Below are 19,524 nucleotides of genomic sequence, written 5' to 3'. Positions count from 1 at the left end.
AACTGACCTGTGCTCATCGATTTTTGAAACATGCCCTGTTAGAAGAGGATGCAAAATGAACAAGCTTTCGTACCAAGCTGAATAAATCAATCCTGAGCTGTTCTCATTAGTAAGTGACTGTACATGTTTATATTCCTAAACTTGGAGAGGGGGGTGGGGGGGGGTTCTCTTCCTTCTACATAGTTTGAAGCCTTACAAGATGTAGAAGAATGCCACTCCAAGGACCTGCAAAAAAAAAGATATATATATATATATATATATATATATATGCAAACCCCCACAAACTTATGGACTGCAAGAGGTGCCAACAACAGTTTCTAGGACAAACACAAGACTTCAGTAGACACACAAACTGCTCCATAACCTAGAGCAGGCTAATATTTCAAAGCCTGAAAGCTTAAACCCCAATGATTATCCCCTACAACCCCCACCCCCATACAGAACCTTAGGGTTATTCTCATATGTAACATTTGTTTTCATCCCATTTTCCAGTGCTTTAATTCAGGTATACCGGATTAGTCACACTGCACAGTAAACAAGCCCACAGGAGCACAAAATCCATTTCATTGCAAGAAATCTTTTGAAGGTCTGCGGTTATTCCACTGAAGAAAGACTTCAATCCCAAAAGCAATGTGCTCGACCCCACGGCAGCCACTGTGACAGGTCCCGTCTGCCTTGATCCTTCCGACTGACACCCCCCCCCCCCCCCCCCAAGATCAGGACACAGCTTTAACGTGAAAAAGGAAAATGCTGCACTTGCAAGAATATTAGGTACTTAACAGGAAAGTAGATCTCAGGGTCAAAAGCAAAGTTTTTTTTTTTTTTTTGGGGGGGGGGTTAATTACACAGAAGACTGGGACGGCGGTTCTGACAAGTAATTTTAATTTATTCTGACATGCTAAAAGGGAATAAATTACACTGTTATAGAATGTCCAGCAGTAAAATACCTTAAGCTGGGTCAGAGAAGGAGTAATAAGGGAAAAAGACACCCAGCAAACAAATTACTGGTGTGCATCAGTTGTGGCTAAAGGCTGAGAAAATTAAATGAACCCTGCTTTCTTTACAAGACTCAAAAAAAAAAAAAAAAAAAAAAAAAAAATATATATATATATATATATATATATATATATAAAAAACCTCCAACACTTTGCAATACAAAAAAAAAAAAGGAAAAATGCTACGCTAAAGCAGCAGCGCATATTTCACGGTCGCAGAGAAAGTCCCGAAGATATTTTACAAGATCTGCTTCACCGCAAGAAGAACCAACAAAAACACCCTTTCCTCAAACTGATGAAATTCAAAAAAAAAAAAAAAAAAAAAAGGGGGAAAAGATGCATCTCATATATATTATATATATATATATATATATATATATATATATATAATAAAAAAAAAAAGATTGGTAGGATTTTAAGGGGGAAGAGGGGCGTAAATACTTTATACATGTCTGAAAACAGAACACCGAGGCCATCACAGCAATAAAATAAACCTCTAACAGATTATGATTATTATCTTTTACTTCTTTCATTTGACGTTAACATTTGCAGAGAAAGAGAGAACAGATCATAGATGTGTACAATTGTCATCTAAGCAATTTACATACAGGTTTAGTCAAGTGATGCCTAATCTGTAATGAATATGCCTGTGGTTTTAATTTATTTTTTAAACTTTTAAACTTTTAGACTTTTACCAAGTACAATAGTTAATGCAGCGTTCTAAAGAGAAACCTAGTAGTCACTAGAGTTTTATTTAATATTTTCACATTAGAAGCTCAGTTTTATTCTAGCACATCAGCAGGCAGAGTCTTAGTTCTCCTTATAAAAAAAAAAAGTGTCCCAATGTTTGCTAAGTAACCTCTGAACGATTAATTGATAATGACGACGATGCCAACTACATCAGCAAGTCTGACATCTTTTCATTAGCTTCAGACTGAGGAAACCAAAAAGAAAAAAGGAGGGAAAAAAAAGGTGCATTTAAAGTCTATCACATCCAACTGCAAGGAGGACTGACGTCTCAGAACATGCCTCTCAGCGTAGTTGTGTTTGAACAGAAGGGGCTAAGCTTCTCTGGTGGGAGACAAGAGTGAGGAAGAACCCAAGCAGTTCAAGTCTTGGAGAACTCAGGAGGGGGGGGGGGGGGGGGGGACATTGGCATGTGCACAATTATATCCTCTGTGAGCCAACCATTTACAGTTTTCAGTTTGAAGGAACAAAAAAAAAAAAAAAAAAAAAAAAAGACACCCAAGTCTTCAGGAACAGGACAATAGAAAAGGCTACAGCTTCAAGGCTCCATACATAGCCTTCTTCTGTGTGTATATAGTATATACAAACCTATATATAGATCAATGCCTCTGCATTGTATCTATATATACTGATTACATATATAGTATATGAAACAAAAGTTCTTAAACAGCGAAAAATGGTTGCCCACAATGCCCGGCAGGTTCTCGTGAATTTAATCCTAGATGCCGGGGAGTGATTAGAAGGCAAATCCTGCTACGACCACTCTGCTCTGCTTCATTACATCTTCTTAATGCTTAGAAACCTGCAAGACACAAAGGAAAGGCATTTTAGGAACTGGTCCAGCTCGAGCATTAGGTTAGAACTAGTGTTTTGTCTGCAGTAGGACTTCACCCATCAACACCTGCAGACGGCTCAAAAACAGAGCACACAAGTCTTCAGAAACCCTGGAAAAGAAATGCCTAGTCACAGTTACCTGCCAAGAATAGAAACATCTGTTCACTCAACTGTATACATCATTTGAATTTTTTTTTTTGTTAGAAACCATTACTGCAGAGCTGTCAGATTAAATAAAATATTTATATGCAGCTATAGTTAGAAGCCTTTATAATGACCTAATTTCACATTCTATTTGAAGTAGTGCAGAATGATTTAAAACATGGAGGTTTGTTTCAACCCCCGCCCCCAAGAAATCTTTGCAGGCAGCTTAATGTATTATACATGTCATGTATATTAATTAAGTATAAGAAAAATATTTACAGATGCCATTTTGTAAATAAAGATTCAAACAAATTTAAAAACCTGTATTGGTATGTATTCTCTGAGCCTGGATAATAGCATATAATGGTGTCTAATAAGACAGGGAAGAAATGTTTTCTACAAACGTTCATCCCATTTCAAGTGTCGCTGTGGAAAGACATCTTTAAGTACAGTCACATTAGCAGCACAACAGTTTAACTCCATGTGAACCGGCAGGCTTTTTAGCCAGTCGACAGCTAGTATATATATGGCATTACAGGATGAGAAAGATGCAGATTCTACAAAAACATCTTAGGCCCTACAGCAAGTGGAGAAGTGTGCTCTGCAAACATACTCTGCTTTAAACTAAATAGCTTTGCTTCTTGCCATATGCCGAATGCCAAATGTAGCATGAAGCACTGTACCGGGCTGAGGGCGGGCCTGCTGTATTGAGGGTCAGCGTGTCATGTGTGCGCTAGTGGAGGAAAAACTAAAGGGACCTGGAGAGCCCAGGCCAGCACAGAGCAGCCTAACTTGGCAACCACTTGTGTCCCAGCACCAAGCATACATCTCACACCAGGCCCATACAAACTAGAGCGCTCACCAGTCTTGCAAGGAGGAATGACACACACAGGGAAGTGGCGAGGGAGCTTACATGTCACTACAGTGATGTGGATTAGGCATCAAGGTAACTACACCTGAAATCCAGCCACCCACAAACTATGCCAACATGTTTTTCTGGGCAGTATCGGTAACATCAAAAACTAAACCTGTTTTGTTGGGAGTATTAAATATTAAAGTGTGTATATTAATAGGCTAAATTTACCAACTTAAATATATTGGGGGGAAACAAAACCAATTTAATAGCTTAAGCGTTTTATTTCCATTTCTTAAAGTGAAAAATACTATGGCTCGTCTCAGCCACAACGTTGCTGCAGTGCAGGCCTGGATGTGCACAGCGTAGCTCTAAGATGGGCTGAACGTGGAATTTACAAAACTCTTGATAAGCTTTACTGCCTGCCATTTCCTTCCTCTGCCAACTCGCAGATACAAATCAAAGCCAAGCTTAGCAGGGACTTCACAGAGCAGTCTGACCAGGCAAAGGGACATGGAGACTGGAAAGAGCTTGGGTATTCAAACTGCTCTATAAGCGCTCCATGCAAAGGGGAGAAACAGCCATGTGCTCATCAGAGTGTTGATGTTGGTAAACGCTAGGACAGCTTCTTGATAGCAGAAATGGCAGCCATTACAGGATTTCAAATAAAATAAAAAATGGCTTCCAAGCAAGCTTAACAGGGTGCTTTTGAATAGCAGTAATGCTTTGAAATTAATCAAAAAACAGTTTTCTCCATGAAAATGACTGATGCTTCACTTCTTGGAGGTAGCCTCTTTGGAAATAATGGTTTGAAAGCTTTCCAGCATTACATTAAAAAAGGCAGTAAGGACAGCCCATTGATACTTTCCAAAAGCAAAAGTGTTTTTCCAAACCTAATTAACACTGAACACTGGTTAGCAGCAGCAATGAAACATCCTGTACTTTTGATTTAAGTATGGTGAGCAGATGGGAGAACACATTTATGTAGAATAAATTAAACTGTGCCCGAGGCATGGAAACCTTCATTGTTTCAATTAAATTAAAAAGGTCTTTAACTGGACAGAGCATAACCACTCCATTTCAGTAGTGTGATGCAGACAATTCCACAAACTGCAATTATAAGGGGAAGGGTGGGGGGTGCAAACACAGAAGGCTCAAGAGTTTCACATTCATCATGAAAGGAATGTTTTAAAAACCATCTCCGGAGACACTGATGCAACATTTAGACTCCCATTTGGCATCAACCCTGCTTGAACAGCCCTTGCTCTCGTGCTCGGGTCAAGGAGGAGATTTTGTGATTAAGGAACTTGTAGAACTTTGAACACTGGCAGCATCACAGTGATTCAGGATTAGAAAAACCATGCAATAAAGCGGGTCTTCATGGGAGCAGCTAACAAGAGCAGGTCAATGCTATTCATGTTTGGTGCTTTGATCCCTACACATGTGCCCAAGTGTCACCATGGCCTTCCAACACATGCAAATTCTGACAGTGTCAAGTGTCTGGGTTTAATTTCACAAGAGTGGGGAGACTGGATGATGCAACCAAAGAGAGACATCCTAAATGAGGTGAGAGGGTCCTTCCACTGCATATTTATCAGATTGCCACTGTAAAAAGAGCATTGTTCAATAGATCAAATAAAAAGCCACCATTGTGTTACAATAAGTGTTTGTCATGATCTCTACAGCAAGCAAACTTTGCATGGCTGCAAAATTAAGTAGCCTGACAAGGAGGGTTTTTTCTTTAATAGACTGCAAATTTAGGACAAGGAGGAAAAAATAAAAGAAATCCCATTGAACTATGCTCTTACACAGTCCAGGGTAGGCACAAATTCAGCAATAGTGACATTCTGTGGATGTTTTGTTTTAGTCAAGCTGACCAGTTAAAACAAGCCCATTTGTTAACACCATTGTGCAGAAATTGTTTGCTCCAAAACACATTTAATGTAATACTTCTCTATTGTGTAATTATGCAGGAGGGCTGTAACTCAAAACCCCATTAACAATATTGGTATTGTTACAAGACTAATATAATGGGGAAGCCATGCTGGTATCCAGGAAACTGGCAATACCTTCCAATCCAAGTCCTTTCAGGATTCTATACTCCAGAGCTTTGCCATTTACATTCCTGGGCAAAGATTTCATTAAAATCTCAAAGGGAAAGAGGCTGCTATTTTACAGAGACCTATATACTTGTAAATGCGAGGGGCTGTGGTTTAAACCAGATTTCTGCAATTGTTTTTGAATTCATATTCCTTGACTGTCATATCACTAATACAGGATTACATTTGGCTCCCCCTCCCCCACTTTACATGCTTGACAAATTTATAACTTGATACAGATAGGTATATCTCTCTGATGTAAGACTTTTTTCCCCCTGCAAGGTCAATTCTTCTCAACCTCATAATCAAGAGCTCTGTAGCACTGGTTACAGTGAATATATAATTGAGAAAAAACTAAACTGGAGAGCATCGACGTAGGATAAGACTACTACCACATCATCAGCAACCCTATTTATAGCAAGGATATTTCATAATGCTGGTTTGCTGGCGATCACAGGGGATGTGAAATGAATTGGACGCATGAAAAAAATTGAAACACTTGTGTTGCTATATTTAATGTCTTTCAAGGTTTCAAGAAAAACCTTTGTACATAATGCAGATCGCAGTGACAGCAGCATCAAAGTAGGAATAAAGCACTCATACAAAGTGCTGTCAACATGATAAAGTCTGACCTCTTTCATAACATCGGGCTTTTATGCATTTTTCCGTTGTGTTTTTCTGTCCATTTGGGACAAAATCTCCAATGTTTCATCCTCACACATCATCAGAACAAAAAGCTGCTGGCAGATGTCCAGAGATGTGAGCTAATTATTCTGTGCTGTTGTACCAGGAAGCAGCAGCAGCAGCAGCAGCAACTGAGACCTAGTGCAAGGCTACTGATCTCAGGGAGGGGTTTATCATACCATAGACATGAGCAAATCTGCAATTGCTGGTTAATACATTTCCCATTTCATACAGCCACATAAACCCAACATGATGAGGGTACCAGTTCTATAAGTGGTGAAGAAGAAGGTGAAGGGATTGTGTGGAACCAAGTCCATATTTAGGTGCGGTCTTAGCTATTTAAGTAGAGAAGTTAATCTGCATGTAGAATCTCTGAAACCTGGTTCTGTGTGAAATCCGGAAGCAGTTTTATCTTCAGAGCGAAGGATTTGTTAGTATTTCTGCTCTTTATACACTCCACCTCAATTAGGACAGAGCAGAAATTAAAGGGCAACACTGACATGATGACCCAAACCTTACTATTTGAATAAATCCCATTAAAATATAATCCATCCAGGAGTGCAGTGTTGGACATGATTCCCAAAGACAGAGGGGGGTGGGGAACATAAAATAAGCCTCTCAAAACACTTTGACAAGGGACAGAAAGCACAGGTCTGCAACACTGACTTTTACTCACAAGGTCGTTGCCATGGGGACTACCAATACAACACTCCCTGACAAGGTTCCTTTTCATGCTGTCGCAGTTAGCCCACAAAGTAATATGGACATCACAGGCTCCTAGCTGTGACATGTTAATACTGTCATTCTACACACACAGATCTATCCCACAACAGATCCTGGGGATTATGCATGTGACGTGATTATGTGCGTGTCAGGATCCCCTCACAAGCTGTGACAGGGAGCAAGCACAGGGTGTAGGCAGCAAGCTGCAGCAGATAATGACATACAAAAGAGATGGTTGGTGTGTGTACAATTTCCTTCCCCCTGGTTTTATAGAAAATCTTGCAGGGTTTTGTTGTTTTTCTGGAGGAGGGGGGTTAATAGGTATTTGACTGCAGCACTGAGCCATTTCAGCACTGGATTTGTGACAGGAAAAGATGAGGAGAATTAAACTGACAACCCAACCAAAACCTGAGGGAATCAGGTTGGCCGTTTTTCCAACTGGACACCTTCCTAAGTGCTGATCCATTTTACCACAATCCAGGCTGGCAGCTCACCCCCCCACACCCATTGTGAAGGACACTTTAAACATTTTTAATGAAATGACAGGACATTCACAGAAGACATTTCTTGAACCAGCACCCAAATCTGACCCCCAACAATCAAACTGTATAACAAAGGGATACAATAATAAAAAATAAAAAATGGTACAAAACCAGAAAGAACATGGTTAGTTTTGGGTTAGAATCTCACTCCCATTTCTCAGTTTTCTTACAGTATTACCAGAGATGTAGCAGCATTCCAACCAGTATTAACAAGTGTTAGGTCCAGGAACAATGACTGAAAAATCTGCATCAAGGTTATCCCATTGGGAAAGAGGTTAATTCAGGGAAGGGATATTTTAAGGAATTTATGTCCACATAATCCAAGTGTAAAACAAACCCCTTCGTCCCAAAGAAGAATCAAGAGACTTTGGTTCAAAGTTAGTAGCCAAATTTCCCAAGGACGTCTTTGCATCTGCAAGACCGACCAATTGAATTTCTCCTGCGATTTACGGTTTGGGCATCTCCTCGAGCTAACACCAGTTTTCATCTGCTTATTAAAAAATAAAAAATTTGAGGGGGATGGGAGAAAATGTCCAAATCATTTTTTTTCTCTTTTTTGTTGGTTTCCCCTCCCCTTCTTTTAATAAAAACCTATTTGAAGTAAAAGCAATTGGCGTCTCCATTTTGCACTCAAAACGTCGCTTGGCTCTTTGCTACTAACCTTTCATGTTACTCTTGGGTTTGTCAGTTTGCTTGCCTGTGGGGGTTTGTGCCTGCTGGCCCTGCCCCCCCGAGGAGGCAGCTTGCTGGGCTGCTTTCTGCTTCAGCATGGTCCAGTCAAACGTGTAGTCGTACTGGTGATTCAGGGTCCTGCAGGGGGAGAGAAGCACTATTTACCACACGCCTCAGACGAACGCCCGGGACAAAACCTAATCAAACAAGAGGCTGGAGGGGAATTTTAAAATTTGTCGGATGCATAAGTTACAAAAGATTGCAAAGGATTCTCTACCGTTTTGTGATGCAAGTAAATTCTGACTTAAGCAGTGCTGGCAAACTGAATACAAATCGCTCCAAAAAAAAAAAATGTGCCATCTCTCATGTCACTCTCCAGAGCTCTCTTAAAAGGCCAGAAGCAGTGTCATTCAAATTTCACCTTAACGGTTGACTTACATTGCAGTTACTGTTCTTGTAAATGTATAGATTACCCTCCCCCTTTATATAATCTCCAAGAAATGAAGCCCAGGGGTCTGCAATGTTACTAAGCAAGTCAGTAAAAAAAAAAAAAAAAAAAAAAAAGTCAGCTTGCATATGCCCATCAAACAAAGCAGAGCTGTATTTTTATTGTTTCCTTGCTTTGTTTTATTAAATCATGAGCATCAACAGTATGAAAAAAAAAAAGCAAGCTAAGACTTGATGCAAGGGAAGTGGGCGGCAAAGCCAAGGTATGTGCAGCACCTGAAGAGAATGCGGAAGAGCTGTCGCAGGTACATGTAGTCTGGCGCCTCCTCGAACCGCAGCCCACGGCAGTAGTTCAGATACATGGCAAACTCTGCTGGGAAACCCTAGCCAATGCAGGAACAAATGGAGAGAGAGGTCATTAGCAATAGGGTTTTACTAAACCCACTAACACCCACCCTTCAGAGAACACAAAAGGTAAGTACACAGTAACACAAGGGGGCTTTACCAGCAAGCAGTACCTAAGCTTTGGATGCTTGACAGCAGAGTTTAACCAACACCCCCACCACTAAGCAAAAGGCTGTCCACATTAACCAACTCCTCTAATGTTGTTCTCGGGGATTAACCAGTCCTGAAGCTGGTTACTCAACAGAAGTGTGGAGCAAACCGAGCCCAGAAAGGATTACAGGGGTGTTTTTTTTCGATTAGCAGATGGCAGGTCTATCCATCACGTTGGATCTGGCATCTTTCCCCATCATGCCCCTGTAATCATGCATCCTGCCCCACCCTTTGTCTGTTCTGTGCAAAGACTGAAGCAGTGCCTGTCCCCTTAAAACCTGGATCAGATTAAGTCTTCAATCCACTGCTGTTTCCACTTAACTCTGGGCTACCTTTTTTTAAAGTAAAACTCGACCATTGAACTTGAAACACTTCTTCCAGCTTCACGGGATTTGTAGAAACGAACCCCTCATTCATATTTTTCCCTTGATCTGGATACATTTACAACAAACTGGTTGTGAAGTTTATGCATTTCATGAAAACAAGTCTATTGCTTTCTTATTTTTGTGTTACATTCATAGCCTTTTTATTTTCTGTCTAGAAATGATTGATTCTGATACGCAGCTCTGAAGGTTGAAGAATGATAATGTAGCACACTAAGAGTGGTTAGATGCATCTGACCACCCACCCCCCACTGGGAATAGCTGCAGGTGAACTTTAGTGTATAGTTGAGCAGTCAGGGGGACCTGACAAACACGCATTCCAACCCAGTTCCTGAGAGCAACTTGTTTTTCTATTGTTCTTGTGATAACCCACAAGCCTAGACTTAAACACAGCAGCTGTCAGAATAAACAGATTAAAGATGCCACCAAATCTGCTTACATAACTCAGCATGAAAGGGGGAAGGCGTCAAAATGCACTAGCTATTTTCTGTCTGGGTGGAGGTGGTGGTAAGAAAACACACCAAGCTCATTTCATGCAATACATACCTTACACAAAACTTCAACAGGAGTGGACATCTTCTTCTCACTAATCTTCTCATACTTCTGTTTCTTTGTGGCAGCCTGTGGAACATGTGGGCGAGAACATGAAAATGTTGTGCAACACCGATTGGAACTGACCTAACTTTTTTTAAATTATTATTTCAGGAAAAAAGTGATTGCCTGAGTGGAACACCACAATTAAAAATGTAAAGTAGGCCTGGCCCTTTCAGCCCCAAGAACACTCCGTGCAATGGAAAGCATGCTTTGTGAAAAGTGCAGTCTTCAGCCTGGACCACGAGGTCAATCCTCCACCGCCTGCAATTCTTCTCACAAGGTAGCCCATGTGTGCCGCAGTTTACTTTGTCATGTAATCCCCTACCAGCACGGTGAGCTGCAAGGTGCCATGTTTGTTCTGCCTGAGGATTTGAATTTCAACAATTGTTCAGCGCTGATATTTTATTTAATTACAGTAAGGAGTAGCACCCAGGAAACATTTGAACCTCTCCAGTTATTTCCTATAAGGATTTACAGAAGGCCTGAAGACTGACATGAATGCAATATGTGCAGTACTGAATGGTTAAGGAATGTGATTCAATAGCATCAGAATAGCACTTACAACCCAGAGCAGAAAGCATATAGATAGATTTGCTTTCAGCTTTGGATTGTAAATGCTGTCCCTATACTACATAGTTTGAGTTACAGCACAATGAAAACCAAATACTCTTCTAGAGAGATTCAGTCAGGGCTGTTTAACCCCTTACACTCCGATTCACAAAACTCCATAACAAATGTTTTGGAAAGAATCTAAAAGCCACCAAAGTCTGGAGCAACTGTATTAGCAACATTTTCAGCTACACAGGTAGGAGAATTTTATTAATTTCAAGAATCTGACCATGCAGAGGCTAACTGAGGAGCTGATCCCTAGTTGGGTATTAAGTACATTACCTCTTACATAAATTTGAAAATCATGGGTTCACATTTTGGAGTATAAAGGGGTAAAGCTGCTTGCATAGGATCCTGAAGACAAACAAAATGTATTCACTGGTAGTCCTAGAGTACCTGCCTGGCCTACCTTTAGACCCTGCCAGGGCAGGCTGGTTCTATTGAAGTACATCAGCACGTATCCTAACGACTCCATGTCATCTCGGCGACTGCAAAAGAGAAGGATTGTAAGTTTTAAATTAACGATACATTAATCTACTACAGCAAAGAGTCTGGCTTAGACACCCAAGATTAAATTGTTTCACCGTCTGGAAGATGTTCAGAGCAAGAGGAACTGCAGTGGCTACAGCCTCTCCTACCCCTCTCACTTGCTCACTCTGACTGACAGCTAAAGCTGCACTCTCAGCAACCAAGCTCTCCTCACGAAATGTGGGATTCTGGGTCACTGGAAACAGCAGCTGTCAGTAGCAGCAGGAGCCAGGTATCATGGGACAGCACACCACTACACTCAAGGCAGTGCCACCAGAGGTAAGTGCACACAGCGGTTGTTGTTTGTTCATATATTTTCAGATCTGAAAAGTATATTTTGACCTCTGCATACACAGTCCAAAACACCTAGTTGTCAAGAACAGTCTCCCACTGCTCTCACCTTTGCTCGATGCCCAAGTGCGCATTGATGCTGGCGTAGCGTGCTGTGCCTGTGAGGTTTTTGTCCTCTCTGTAAGGTATGTGTTGTCGTGTCCTGTTGTCCCGGTATTTTTTGGCCAAACCAAAGTCAATAAGAAACAACTGAAAAGGAAAAAGAAAAAAAAAAAAAAAAAGTTAAAGGGATTTTTAGGACAAGGACTATAACTGATGTAGCACGTTTGCTCAAAACAGTTGTCCAAACAACATTAGTGAAAATTTAACATTCAAAGTTTATACCATGGGTTTCCAATTTATAGATGTTAGAAAAGCAAAAGTTGTGAACAAAATTACATAATTGAACGAACAATTAAATACCTCTGGAAAAGTCAGATACTAGTTCAGTTTCATTCTTGTGACCTAGGTCTTGACTGTACCAGTCTTCTGATTCATGATACTAAGTTGGCAATGAAAGCAGTAAATCACCTTCGACTTTCAGTATTAAAGTCTATAACATAAGGGCACTCTGAATATTAAGGGAAATAGGCAGTTGAACAAAGGAGGAAAAAAAAAAAAAAGTTTTTCAAATATAGGAGTGTAAGAAAATGTATACATGTTTAACTACTTACTACAAGTCCCTAGAGCCCAGGGCACCACATGAATTATTCTGCTATGGACACTTCTAAACACTTCTGATAGCTAGTACAGCACACTTCCCCCAGCCAGAACGCACGTGCTTACTGCAGAGAGGGGGAGGCACTCATTCTCTCATGCAGCGTTTACTGTGGTGGCAGGGCTTACTGTCTGGGCAATCATACTGAAACGTAACCACTCAGCCATGCCACTCTTGCTTGCTTAGCTCAGCCTGGGATTCAGACCTTATTTCCTCTTGTCAAGAAAATTTGTAACACCAAGTGTGAAAGGCCACTATCTGAAAGTCTGGCATGGAGGCCACAACTAACACATTATCCAATCAGCAGCCTGACATGTTGCAGCATAACACAAATCTTCCATTTTACAGAATCATAGAATCCTAATGGAATCATAGAGAAGTGAGGAACCTGGCTTGCTTCTTTATGTTGCCTTTATATTTTCCTCTTTTTTAAACAATTCAATACACCAAGCAGCGGTAGTGAGGGGAACAGACAGTTTTAGTGCCGATGAATATACAAAACCAGTGTCTGGTTAATATTCACTGCTAACTGGAAATGACAAGGGAGGAAGGAGGAAAACAGAAAAGCTTAGGTTTCCATCTCACTTAAAAGCAAAACCTCAAGCTCAGGTATCAAAGCATGCAACCCTGAACTAGACCGAGAAGGGAAATATGATTGGTAGCTATGTCAAAATTAGACCATAGATGTTCCAATAATGTACACCTTTAGTAAATCACAAATGCAGTTGACATTCAGGCAGAAAGGGGGAGTCTGATGGTCACCGAGAAAGCTTTGCAGAGTTCATGCACGATTGGATGCTTGAGGATTAACCTCAATCCGCTTTATGTTTGATTAGACTCCGCCCATATTTGCTCTCACCTAATCTACCAGAGTCCTTGTATAGCCAAGCGTTCCATACAAGTGCAAGACTACAATTGAAACTACAAAGAGTAAGCTTAGCTGACTGGAACTGACACAGGGGGAATCCTACTCAAGTTTAGGGAAATAATAAATATTCTTACAAACTAAGAAATATACAAGGGAGATTTTGGATTTGGTTAAATACTTTACATCTGCATTCCCTTTAAAAACTAAAACAAACTGCGTTATACCAGGCTTGTAAAGGTCACCCCATAATGGTTTGGTATCAGAGACAGTGGGGTGAAACTGAACCAGATAAGGGCTTGTGCTTTATTTAGGATATGAATAGCTAGTCTCCAGTTATTTGAAAATAAGGTAAAATGTGAGTTATACAGGACAAATTTTATTTTCTCTGCAGCAGAGGGTATTACAGTCTCCGTGTAGACCGGGAAGGCAGATTAAACAAATGTAATGACCTAGATTTGTCTGATGTTATTCAACCAAATTCCTTCTTTTGAAAGGCTTACTGCGATCGATTAGTCAGTAGAGCTGCAGAGACAAAATGCAGTGCAACAATTCTCTGCCATTTATGGTACAAGACCAATACAAAATAGTTTTGTAGGTGAAAAACTCTAGATTCTCAATTGTAGATGAGGAAAAGACACAGGAATCCATTTAAAATAAATGGCTACAAGGGGAAGTTTTTAATACTTGAATGCTTCAAGGGATACTTACAACTCAAACTTTAATTCCACATTGCCAGTTGTTCTTCCTGTTCCAGTGATGACTGACCTGCATAATTCTGCTGTGGTTTCTTTCTTTCCAACAGAAGAAAGAACTGAGAACTTATAAATACAATTGTGGATAGTAGAAATTGCGGAATACTTTTTAACCTGCTTCTTTAAAAGCAGAATGCAATGAAAAACCATGTAATAATGGGTGTTAAAAATACCAAAACAGAATTTGGTTTCAAAAGTCTAGCATGCACATGGTGCCACTGAGAATTGGGTAGTCAAACATATGGAGCAACATAACAACAGCCTTACAAAATTTAAAATGTTGACCGATTAAAACGACTGTAGCCATTAACTGTTTTTGCCTCCATAACTCATACTAACTAGCAAATCTAACCCTGTTGCTTTCCAAGAACGGAAAACCCATAGTATTTAAGTTGGGGTTTTAAATAATATTTGCAAAAACCAGAACTGAATAAGGCTAAAAGAAAAATGAAACCGCAAGCTAGTATTTCAACAGTGCAGGATTTTTCAAAGCGATGTTAAAACTGGCAGATCAGTTCAGACAGCAGCCTGCTAGCGTTTGCTAATCTACAACACACGTAAGACCTGACCACACCCTATTTCCAGGCCGATTCCTTGCTTTTGGGCACATCAACACACCCTGGTGCGTCTCTTCAAACCCTCAGTGCACCTGGCCTGGAGCCAGATGCAGAGGACGGGCCTGACGTCAGCTGGGCTGCACACTACCTCTCTTAGCCGAGCCTCTCAGCAGCTGGTTTGAACCAGCTACACAGTGTGTGCCGTTCACCGAGGGAGCAGCACCCCCTCATCACAGTTACTAGTCTTTCACACACACACACTCAGGAGTGCTGGGCCCCCAGTTGTCAAAATTACCCTCTACCACACCAACCTCAACAGAAAGCTGAACATAGAAAGGCTGATATCGCCAAAGGTACCTGAACAAACTACTGTTTAACAGGTTTACAAAAAAAGAAAAAAAACAATCCATCAACCATTAATCCATTACCATCTCCAAGTATCTAGCAATAGCAAGGTTACCCACAATTTTGCTGCAGCATTAACAGGTTGTCTTTACCAAGATTACTCAGCCTTCTCAGGGGCTGACATAACTTGAAAGGAAAGCGCCTCTTCTCTCATCTAATTGTGCATTTACACATCTATAGCTTTGAAAATGTTAAAACTATGTTGCTCTGGGTAAGGGTGTCTTAAGAAATATATATTACAGTGTGTATAGATCAGCCTATATCAGATGCACTGCTGAATGAATGCCTCCCCAAGATTCAGCCACTTGCATCAATCTATAGTCTGTTCCATGTCACGCCTGCAAAGTTTAGCATTTAATCTTCTCATCTTTATGTGGTCATCTTCTAGGTCTTTTTTAGTCTCTTGGGACCCATTCAATAAATTCCTTTTTCCATCTTTGAAGTAGATACGGATGGAACTGTATACAAATATAGACCACATAGAAGGGAAGATGAAAAACTTTGCCAGGATTACATGGAAAAGGGAAGCTATAGAAACAAGTGGAAACATCTTGGGGAGGCCTTCATCCAGCACTGGATTGAGATAGACTGATGAGATGCTCACACACACACACATTTATACATACATAGACATCTACACATACACACTATATAAACACTATACATATACATTTGAATTTAAACTATTTACAGAAATATAAATACATATGTACCTATACACACACACAGTCTTTTCACTCAGGCCTCAACCATGCAAGGTCACTGCATCTACCTATACACTTATAGATCCTTAAAAATTGATCAACTGCTGGGTGAAGGCCTCCCACAGATGTTTCTGCTTGTTTTGATGTCCAGCAACTCGTTTCCAGGTAACACCAGCAAATCAGATTTAAAAAATAGACATGGAAAAGTTAAAATCACTTGTGATGCATTTTACAGCTTTTCTTGTCCATCTTTAGTGTGTTCCTCTAGCAATGTGTTCAACCCATAGCTATTTTAACTTTTAGTTATGTCATTTCTTTGATCTTGTATCCATTTGTTTCTCCAAGTATACATTTTTGCATTTAGCGACCTGGTTTTGGAGCAATAACTAGGGTACCATGCACTGATCAAATACTATTCAGGAAAATGAAAATTGCTATTCAATATTCTAGAGTTTCTTTCAAATGTACTGCATTAAACTTTGCTTTGATTTCTTCCATAAGACTTCCATGCGTGTTGATTTATTGTCAACAGTGGAGATCACTTTTGACTTCAAGCATCTTTGAATCTAATTTTGTTTGAAGAAAGCCGTGGAACATGACTTTCGATATAATCAAATCTATTTAAGTCCAGTTTTCTTACTTGCATACGGAAGTTCTTGAATTTGAAGTCGTAGGTCTTCAGGTGTTCTTGAAAACATGACTCATAAGCAAATCTAAGATCATTCAAGCAAACAATCTTGATTCCTTTTTCTTCCAAGTGCAAAGTCTTGAACATTTCTAAGTGTTGCATTTCCTTGATGAACTCTGCAGATCTTGATTTTGTCAGCTGATATAGATAGTTTATTAAATCTCCTACACACTACATTTCCTCAATGTTTTGATTTTAGACCCTTGATGACAGTTTGTATGTTTGAATCAAAAGCTCTCTTAACCAATTAAGCCCAGGCAAGGCAGAAGTTCATACTCAACATCTTTATAATACTTCTGGGACGGCTTGAATATTATCTATCGCATTAGAGACACTTCTGAAACATGCTTGTTTTCTGGGTTGGGCGAAGTCCAGGGTGTCTTGAATGCAATGTATTCATTCCAGTACATTCTATGCAACTGTGTGACGAGTGGATATGAAGACTTGTCTTCTATTGGCCAAAAAAAAAACATCAACCCATCATATTATAGATCACTATAGCTCTATATATTCATTGATAGCTAGTCAGTTATGTATAACTATACCATATATGGTGCTTAGGATGCAATGCAGCGAAAGCTAAAATCAGACAAAAACTGAGTCATTGTAACAATGATTTAATGGAGATGCATTCCTGACAGGGTTATTTCTTCCCCCTGAGAGCCATTAAGGGAGGGAGATTTAAACATTTAAAATTTAAACATTAGTGACAGTGAGTGTTTAAAATGAAAAATGGCTAAAAAAAAAAAATAGTGAGCCAACCAAATAGCAAGCAAGCTTTGGAAAATGAAGTGCTGATTTATCATTTCCTGGCCTCTACATTCCAGACTCAAGCACCTGCTGTATATGGCGATCATACACAAATAGTGAAAAATTGCATGGAAGGAGGGAGGAAAGCAATTATTGGCTAAACAAGAGTAAAGTACTTCTCAATGGCTGAGCAAGTATAAACAAAGCTAGTGGCTTTCAACAAGCAGTGACTGTTCCGACTCATCTTTTGACTTGCATCATGGATTCTTTGCGACTCTCTCCAGGGAAACAATGCTAAAATGGATCGGCGCTAAACAGAGTACAGCTATATATAAATAACATTTTGGCCAACAAAACTCCTCCTTATTCATATCCACGTCACACAGTGGCACTGAGGCCCTTGTAAATGCTCCACTTCATACCACACTGATGAACCCCATAGCATCAATGTCTTGTTCAAGCTGGACACCGACGTCTTCAGAACCCCCAAGCCAGGCAACAGAACTGTTACACTGATGAGCTGCAGATGTACAAACTACTTATTTCACATAGGGTTTCAATTCTTCAGTCAGCCATTTGCAGACTGTACAAAACTTTGCGCTGCACAAGAGAAACATCCAGCAACCCCCCCCCCCCGACACCTCCCTTTTACCACCGCTCACCATGTCCTTCATCCAGCTAAAGACAATCTGCAATCTAGATTAGGTGTTAATCTCTACATCTGTTTAGCATGTGTGTCTGGATTAAATGCCAACAATTGTACATCTTAACGTTTATTGATCAAATTAAAATGAATAGAACAAATCCAAAAAGATCAGTAATTTGGGGGAGCAATAGGAGACGGTAGTGGTTTCAGACCTGGTTTAATCCTGAGAAAGATGGGTCCTGAGAAGAACTAACAGCCAAGCTTCTTTTCCTCTTCCCCACTGGAGATTCTAAACACTAAACAAACAATAGAGGGTGCAGTGCATCAAACAGTATTGCTGACAACCCCACAAGGCCAGCGCAGACAGGCAACACCAAGGCTCAGAAAAAGAACGGAGCAGAGGAGGAGGAAAAAGCCCAAAGCCATCCTTCTTCCTGTATGAAGCACTAACTAATACCAGGGAGAGCTCTGCAGACTGCTGGACCCCTTTATGAGGGAGCGGTCCTAGCCTCAGTCGAGATCTGCCACCGCAACATTACGGTGCAGGCTCAGGACATCATTCTGCAAGCTACGCGGAATAGTCAGCCATTTTTGGTTTAAAAGCCATCCTGGCAAAATATAGTAGCAGTTACAACCCCACCCCAGCCTCCAAATCCCTATACTTCTTGGTTACAGAAAACACTTCTAAGCCTGTTTCTCTTTTTTGACTTTGCAGAGGCTTTTTGAATTAACTCAGCCCTTAACACTAGAAGTGCCATATGATACAGAAGCTCTCTTGGAGACGAGTACAACATAGTAATTCAATCAGGTAGAAAAGCAGCCAGGGCTCTAGGGGAGCATTGGCTGCAGCTGGCTGATGGGCACAGCTAGGGTTAAGATGGCCATTTTTCAGTCCATTCCTTACAATGGGCACTCTCAACTTACATTAGGCATGAGAAGCGTTTTAAACAAGTGAAGCCACCCTCACCACACCCCACCCAACCCCCTTTAACTCCCCTGGTAATCTTGCCTTAAAAGCAATGCATGGAATGATGCCTTTTTCTTTTGTTTACAATAGCACTGAAAAGGTGTGACACCTTCAGTAAGGAAGAGGGCAGAAGGCTTTTTTGGCACCATTTGTAAGGACCATCAGGCTGATCAACATGCAAGAAGCTCTAGAGAGCAAAAGGAGAAAGGGGGTGGGTGGGGGGGGGGCATGCAATACAAGTAGTAGCATGAATTATTCTGTCAGTGAATTTAGGCACCAGATTTTAGCACATCTTAAAAATAAAAATGTATAATAGGACAGCTTTTGGGATTATCATGGTAGCGATAACCCTGGCAGTGATATCTGCTTAGGAGGTTTCTAGAAAGCAGCACAGAAACAAATAGAAGCTTTCAGCCTGAGAGGATGCTAGGCTGAAGACCGTCTACAGCACAGCGTGGAAAATGAAGCTGGTTAAGTAGGGGGTGTTTTAAAGTGCGTTTGGAAGGGGTTGAGTGTGGAAGATCACCTTTATTTTTTCAGTTATCTGGATCACACTGAATTGAAAGTGTGAAGGGGAGGAAAGATGGAAGTTACCCCAGTAGTGAGCAACTCCTGTACAGCAATATGTCTGTAGTGCCTATCCAAGGTCAGACTGTTAAAGTAAATGGCTGTGCTAGCAGCACTTACTGAGTGGGGGGAGGAGAGTCAAGAGCCAGGATACCTCATCTGT

General features: G+C 40.6%; 1 protein-coding gene across 3 annotated transcripts in view; it reads right to left on the bottom strand.

Annotated features, from left to right (window-relative positions):
- Positions 1 to 865: 865 nt before the first annotated feature.
- csnk1a1 (casein kinase 1, alpha 1) overlaps positions 866 to 19,524 on the bottom strand; it is a 35,944-nt gene continuing 17,285 nt past the window's right edge. Inside the window, exons 5-11 of one of the 3 annotated variants that reach the window (XM_066716522.1) lie at positions 18,040 to 18,123; positions 11,810 to 11,949; positions 11,291 to 11,369; positions 10,225 to 10,299; positions 9,017 to 9,123; positions 8,319 to 8,431; positions 866 to 2,544 (exon numbers count right to left, since the gene is read on the bottom strand). In XM_066716522.1, the coding sequence (XP_066572619.1) occupies positions 2,537 to 2,544; positions 8,319 to 8,431; positions 9,017 to 9,123; positions 10,225 to 10,299; positions 11,291 to 11,369; positions 11,810 to 11,949; positions 18,040 to 18,123 (606 nt within the window). In that variant the 3' untranslated portion in view covers positions 866 to 2,536. Of the gene's footprint in view, positions 2,545 to 8,282; positions 8,432 to 9,016; positions 9,124 to 10,224; positions 10,300 to 11,290; positions 11,370 to 11,809; positions 11,950 to 18,039; positions 18,124 to 19,524 lie in introns of all 3 variants that reach the window. The other 2 variants (XM_066716521.1, XM_066716523.1) reach the window with 2 other exon arrangements.

The sequence above is a fragment of the Amia ocellicauda genome, chromosome 11 (assembly GCF_036373705.1).
Source record: "Amia ocellicauda isolate fAmiCal2 chromosome 11, fAmiCal2.hap1, whole genome shotgun sequence".
Classification (NCBI taxonomy): Eukaryota; Metazoa; Chordata; class Actinopteri; order Amiiformes; family Amiidae; genus Amia; species Amia ocellicauda.
Note: the sequence above shows the minus strand (reverse complement) of the source record. Positions and strands in the feature narration are given on the sequence as shown.